The 7405-nt window shown below is 35.4% G+C and overlaps 1 protein-coding gene across 1 annotated transcript; it reads right to left on the bottom strand.

The window, feature by feature from the left end:
- Window positions 1–6857: 6857 nt before the first annotated feature.
- On the bottom strand, window positions 6858–7196 carry LOC131619062 (uncharacterized). The gene has a single exon (XM_058890204.1). It carries the CDS (start codon window positions 7194–7196, stop codon window positions 6858–6860), a length of 339 nt encoding a protein of 112 aa, XP_058746187.1.
- Window positions 7197–7405: the final 209 nt, after the last annotated feature.

Consider the following 7405-nt stretch of genomic DNA (forward strand, 5'->3'; position numbering starts at 1 on the left):
TGCTTTTATCTTTTCGTTATTGTTACGCTTATTTCTGGTCATAATTGCAAATTAATTAAAGTATCAAGTGTTAAACTTGTGTGATAACATTCTGCATAAACATCACAAGTCATCACACTTTGATTCATAAATCAATTTGGACATTATCACCAAGTGTTTGATATATTGCCTCTATCATATATCAAAGCCATTGAAAACAAGTTATCAAGCGATCACGTAAACGATTTATTAAGCTACAACTTGTTGATTCTCTAAAAGTTTTTATCATCACATCCTAATAAGTTTGTGGTTTAAAAACATATATAATACTTCCAGTAGCGGTTCGGAATAGATGCGTGTCGATCCGAAAACGCTTTCGCAATTTTTTTTAAAAGGAAATCCGAATAAATTCTGAGGTTCTATTCACCCCTCCCTCTAGAACCTAAAGCCTAGCGTCTAACACCCACGCTAATCATAACAACATCAACACATCAAGTATTCTCATCCAAACAACACATCACCAAGTGATCATTCACAATTGCAACACTGATGCAAATGTACTCAACAATTGACTCAATATGCATGTGGTACCAATATGAATACTCAGGTTCATCTCGCTCACAATTCCCTCTCTGGAAACAGAGCACGCCAACATTGCTACCATCATCATAGGTAACGCTTCACTGATTCCCACTGGAACCAGTTACTCGCTCCTGATCCCCACCATAGGACCAGAGCACAACAAAACTAAACCGAAGTTCGTACACCATGAGTGCATGACTCAACTACATGCACTTAAACACATGAATATATCGCCCCTTTTCTAACCATGTAAAACACTAATAATACCAACCATATAATCATGATAGAAAAACATATCAACATACAACTACATTTAATCACAACAAATATAAACATAACATTCATCGTTTGCACCACACAACATAATGCATCATTTAAAACATGTTAAAATTAATTAAGCACTACTAATAATCTATCATAGACACCAAAAAGTATCCAACAACACCTCAAATCATCACACAATAGCAAAAATTATAATCATGACACAATTCCACGCACCAGAGATCATTACGCTCGTTCTGGGTGCAACACGAGTCACCTGTCACATTGATGACGCCCGTCACATGTCAAAGCTGCAAGTTACAGGATAAGGAAGTAATGTGCTCTACTATCCAACACCTACACTTGATACTATATGTTGGAAACTAACTGTTGGCTTTTAAGACTCTTCTATCCCCACAACGTCTCTTTCTTTGAAGACTATAAAAGAAGATCAAGATTTCAGAAGAAAAGTTGCTGGAATACAGCCAAGGCTTGTTGCTAAATGCCAACAACCAATGGTGTTGGTTGCAAACGCAGCCAAAAATGTTGTTCGTCGCAAATGCTAAAGCTGCAATGCTACTAATCAAATGCAAAGAGCCAACGCTCAATCAAAGCAAAGAAAAAGTTATTGCAAAACTATGAAGCTGAAGTTGAAGAGGGTATGAGAAGAGAAAGAATATTACTACAAGATGCAAATCAACAACTATCAAATAAATCTTTGTAAAATCTTGTAAAAACAAGGAGTTGTTGCTCATATCTTGCTCAACAATTGTGTGTTGTATTTGTACTTAAACATTTGTGTAATTTGCTTTTTAGAAGAAATCTTGTAAACACAACTATTAAACAATTTCTATTGATTGTTCCTTGAGTGACTAGTCTTAGTTTGTATACTCAAGAAGATGTTGACAATTTTTCATCGTGGGAATTATTCTTTAGGGGATCAGTTGGGTCATAATTCTTAAAGGAGACATTAATCGTTATAACTCTTAGGGGACCAATTGGGTTAGAATTCTTAAGGGATCACTAACAGAATTGATCAATGTATCTTAGTGGGAAATCTTCTTTAGGGAACCAGTTGTGTCAAAATTCTTAAAGGAGTCATTGATCGTTATATCTCTTAGGGGACCAGTTGGGTTAGAATTCTTAATGGATCACTAACAAAATTGATCAATATTTGGTCGTTAGTCACCGGCAGTTGGTCCGTGCAGTTGTAATCATTTCTATGATTAGTAGATTAAGTACTTTTCTAAGGCAAAATCACCTTGGCGGGTGGACATGACTAACATTTTATAAGGGAAACCTGGATAACTGAATGTGTCATATTTCTCTTTATTGCATGCACAAATGTTTATCATAAACGAATATTTTTTTTAAAAGGGCAAAGTCTTGAAAACCCAATTCAAACACCCCCTTTCTTGTGTTTTTCTCTAAATTGAATGATTTTGCATTCTATTTTCCCATTTTGTGAGGATGTGTGGGAACAAGAGAAACAAAAAAAAGGTCATGAATAGTGCAATATTTACAAAATATCTCATTATTATATTTACCGCCATTGTCAAATAGAAAACATTTTATATTTTGAAAATTGTGTGCGAATAAGGTTTGTAATAATTGGTGTTTATTGCTAATAGGAAAGGTCCATAAGAAATTTGTGAAATCATCCAAAAATAATACATAATATTTATGATCGGCGGAACTTAAAATCGGAGACATCCATAAATCACAATGTAAAATATTTAAAGGCATCAAAGTTATAGTTTGAGAATAAAAAATGGCAATTTAACATGTTTGCCTAAAACATAAGAGTCACAAATTGAAGAAGAGTTAAGGGATTCACAACATATGAACTTATTATTGCCAAGGGAATGCAAATTAGAAATGCCATGGTGACCCAAGCGATTGTGCTAGAGATTGAAAGTGAGACCAACAAAATTGGTGGAAGTGGTGCTAGGTAAAGATCGACACGGCTGTCACATCTTATGAAGATCCCCGTCTATAAATTAGATAATAATAAAACCAAAAGGGTCAAAGGAAACAAAGACATTGTTGACAGTGGGGAATTGTCGCACAAAAATTAAATTTTTAATAATTTGCGGAGCATGTAGGACATGGTTTAAGTGAAGGGGTTGGTGAGAGGTGGGTATTTGTGTAAGTTCGATGTCGTGAATTGGAATTCCAAGGCCACTTCCAACAATAACTTTCTAATTTAAATTACTTAAAGTAGAATAGGATGAGAGATTACCTTGTGATGGTGCGGTGTGAGATGTTGCATCAGTATCCATGTACCACTATGAAGAGACATGATGTGCATAGCGGTCTCAATGTTTGTTGGTGTTTGAAATGATGTAGTAGTTGCATAAATTTAAGCACATTGTTCTAGGATGCCTGGCTGCTTCAGAGGACTGATGGGGCGTGTGCACTGATGTAACACGGTGGGATAACTGACTTTTTTTTAAAAATGTTGCGGATAGCAAGAGTCGCCACCGACTTTTATTTTATCCAATAGGAAAGGCAAAAAGAACAGAAAAAACCTTTGAAAGATTTTGAGTTCGGGGGGTAGGTTATACAAAGGGAAGGTGTAAGCACCCTTTGTATCCATGGTTATCCATGGGCTCTTAATTGCTTAGCTCGCTTGTTTGTTTAAATTGTTTGAAAGAGTGTTGTGTGTGAATTGAAAAGATTTGAATAAGGACTTTAACTTGTAAATAAGTGTAGCCTTTTGGAAATTGTTTTGAAAAGAGGTGTGAAAAGTAATTTGAAAGTTTGAATTTCGAGCAAGCATTTAAGAACACCTACCCTAAGATTATCTTTCTTGTTCTTTAAGTTTTCGTTTAAAAGGGCTATCCATACCATAAATAGGGCAGTTAGTCCTTTCATTGGATTTGAAAAGGGTCATCGAGGATTATCGTTCGCCATAAGGCTATCCATATCATAAAGAGGGTAGAAAGTCTCAGGGAAGGATATAATAGTCATTTTAGGCAACCAATGAGGACACCTTAGCATTCGAAGGGACAATCATCATTTTATCGCAGACAACCTCGAGGGACTAGATCATATAAACCGAAGGCAACATCGAAGGGACTTATGATCTTTGATGATGATAATGAACTGAGGGCAACATTGCTAAGGTATCCTCGTATTCGAGGGACTTGACTATTTTTAATCGAAAGGCAGCAATAAGAGGGATTACCTTAAAGGTGCGTGGGTGCAACAATCACGTGATCATATTCAGATATTTTATCTTATAAAGTTAGTGATCTAAATTAATTAACAGGCTTATCACTCCCTAAATTACTAACTACGGAGTTAAATAACAGTTATAATTTGCGGAAAATAAAATGTGGAAAGTAAAATCCTACGCTATTACAAGGCTTCGGGATAGGGGATTACATAGCCAAAAACCCGGGAAAAAGGCAGAAAATAAAAATGCGGGAAATTAAAAGGCAGAAATTAAAAGTCCTAAGCTATTACAAAAAAAAACCTTGGCAAGCCTATACACATTTTCTAGAATTTAAATGGCAAAAATAGATAAATAAAATAAATTAAAGGCATGCGACATACACTAGAATAAGAGATGAGAAGAGAAGATCGAGTTGAAAGAAAATAAGGGTTAGAGGTTTTTATGGTGATAAACCCTAAATCTTGAAGGTTAGCCTAATGGGTAAAATAAACCTAAAGGGTTAAAAACCTAAACGAATGTTAATGGGCAACACCTACCTAAGGTTAAAAACCTAATTTGGCTAAATTAATTAAAATTATAAAAAAAAGTTTAATAAATCCTAAAATTAAATTAATTAGCCTAAAAATAAAACCGTAACTCTAATTCATGAAAATGGACAACATCTATCTAAGGGAGAAAATTTAATTTGGCTAAATTAATTAAAATTATAAAAAAAAGATTAATAAATCCTAAAATTAAATTAATTAGCATAAAAATAATTATTAGCCTAAAAATAAAACCCTAACCCTAATTCATGAAAATGGACAACATCTACCTAAGGGAGAAAATTTAAGGTTTGGGTTTTTAATTAAATATTAATAATAAAAGAGGGTTAATTAAAGGAAACGAAAAAAAGGAAGAAAATAGAACCAAAAGGAAGAGGCTAAGATTTGATGTGGCAATCCTTGAGGGTGCATAATGGGAAAGTGGCCAACAAAGTGTTTGACCAAAACAGGGTTAATGGCTAAAGGAAGTACCTGCAAAAAAGAATAATAATAATAATGTTAATAATAAGAATAATAATATTAATAGTATAATAATAATAATATAAGATAAAAAAAGAATTGGGGTTTAGAAAATTTAATTATGGCCAAAATTACTAATAATCTTGATTTGGCCAAAAACCAAAAGGTTTTTGGCCAAATACGAATAACCTTGATTTGGCCAAAAACTAAAAGGCTTTTGGCCAAATACGAATAACCTTGATCTGGCCAAACCAAAAAGGTTTTTGGCCAAAAAAAAAACACTTGGATACTCCTTGAGGTAAAGGGATAAAGCTCATTCCAGTTGGCCAATCCATAGGAAACCTGTTCATAAACCACTGCAATGTTACGGTTAAGAAAACAAATGGAAAAATAGAAAAGTGATCAAAATAAAATCAAAAAAAATATAAAAACCTGATTATAAATCAAATAAAATAAGATAACGAAGCTACAAATTTTTTGAGATTTTTTTGAAAATATGAAAATAGAAATTAAATCAAATAAAATAGAAAAACGAGGAATTTACGATTTTGACCGTCGAAACTCTAAAGGAGTATTGTTCCTCGATTTTATTTTGAACTTCTGGAAAAAATTCGGAGCAAATCAAAACAGTAGTTTCAAAATTCGGCTGATAGGCTGGAAAATTTATCACTCTGCTGCAACCGGAATTAGAGTGACGGAAGATTATTCGTAATGGTCAGAAACGATGGTAATGGGTTTTTTGTGGATGGATGTAAAATTATGAGGTATGGGAACGAAGAATTTGGTAGAGGTGAATGGTTGGTGAATGGTTAAAAATAAGGGTTGTTAGTTATTTATAAGAAAACATTAGGTTAAAAGGAAAATGGGCTTGGACCTCACTAAGAGCTTAATTTATTTTATTTTCCTTATTTTGAATTATTTAAATGAATAAATCAAAACAATTGAAATAAAATAATTTAAGGGGTGATTGGATTAAAACTATGGCCCAATAATGAATTTGCTCAATTTGGACTTTATGCATTGACTCAAAATTTCCCAACTTTTATCAGCCATAATTTTCTCAATTTTCATTATTTGAGAATAATTTTGAATTTGTTGGGAAGCTTAGGATGTCCTCTTCAATTATTTTCGCACTTGAAGATTTTTGTCTTTAAAAATGAGAGGGCAAATTTTGGGGTATGACAACTGAGATGTGGGAAATATGCACGGAGGAATAACCCATGGTGGCGAAGTCCATCCCCGCGGTTTCCAGGATGAGTAGTGTTGTTACTACAAGGAGGAGAAGACAAGGATGAAGAGACGTTGGGAGAACCAGGTTAGGCTCCACCATGGTGGCCACATCCCCTGCTGCAACCTTGGTTGCTACAAAAATGGGAGTGGTTGCTAGAGTGACAATTGCCACTTTGGGAGGTGTCATCAGAAGACCACTACTGAGTTGTTTGCATGGCAGCGTGAGAACCATTTCTTGTCATTTTAGCCATACATGTTTCTTCTGAAGTGAGCATGTAGCGTGATTGATTAAAGGCATGAAGAGGATTACTCTACAGAATCAAGGTGGCATCACTATGATAAGCTTCTGGAAGATCATATATCAGTTGAAGAACTAGGTGGTGATTTTTGACAAGGACATTCCTCAACTAGTCAGAGAGTATCTTAAGACGCTTATAGTAAGCAAAGGCACAAGGAAAATCCTTCATGCAAGAGTTTTAGAACTCTTGCTCAAGAGTGACATCGCAAGCGTTTTGATTATCCTGGAAAATATCAACCGACCGATTCTAGGTTTCCATAGTAGTGGATTTTGTTTTCAAAATGGTGGTTGGCAGATTAGTGGAAATAATGGAATATATTCATTAAAGGGCAATAGAGTCAATGGTGGTCAACAATTCATGCTCGGCATCAGTAGCATCGACTAGTGGTGTCTTTTCCTTAGAGGGAAAAATGTGATGTAGAACCAAGTGAGAGTGGTCATGATTGCGTAAAAGCTCGGCCCGTGGGCCATTTTGGTCCTTCTCCATCTCAAAGACAATAGACATATGATTCCTAATGCTAGAAACAACGAGAGCGGGATGAAAATCCATTTTGGAAACAAGCAATGAGGAAGGAGGGGTCTTGGACGTGCTAGAATCGTGATTGACCGAGCAAGTTTGTCTGTTGTTGGTGACAATGTAGTTGTTTTTGGACTCGGACATCGCTTGCGTGGGGGGAAACATTGAAGGGCGATCCATGGATTGTTGTGGTTGTTGCGGCGTGGAAAGGAGGATTGCGCGGCAGTTGTTGCCATGATGCAGAGAGAACGGCGGCGCGAGGGTGGTTGTTGCAACACGGAGAGAACAGAGGCGCAATGCTGGCTATGGTTTGTAGGTTTGAGAAAGAGATCGATTAAGGTGATACCATGTAA

This window comes from Vicia villosa, linkage group LG7 (genome assembly GCF_029867415.1).
Source record: "Vicia villosa cultivar HV-30 ecotype Madison, WI linkage group LG7, Vvil1.0, whole genome shotgun sequence".
Taxonomy (NCBI): Eukaryota; Viridiplantae; Streptophyta; class Magnoliopsida; order Fabales; family Fabaceae; genus Vicia; species Vicia villosa.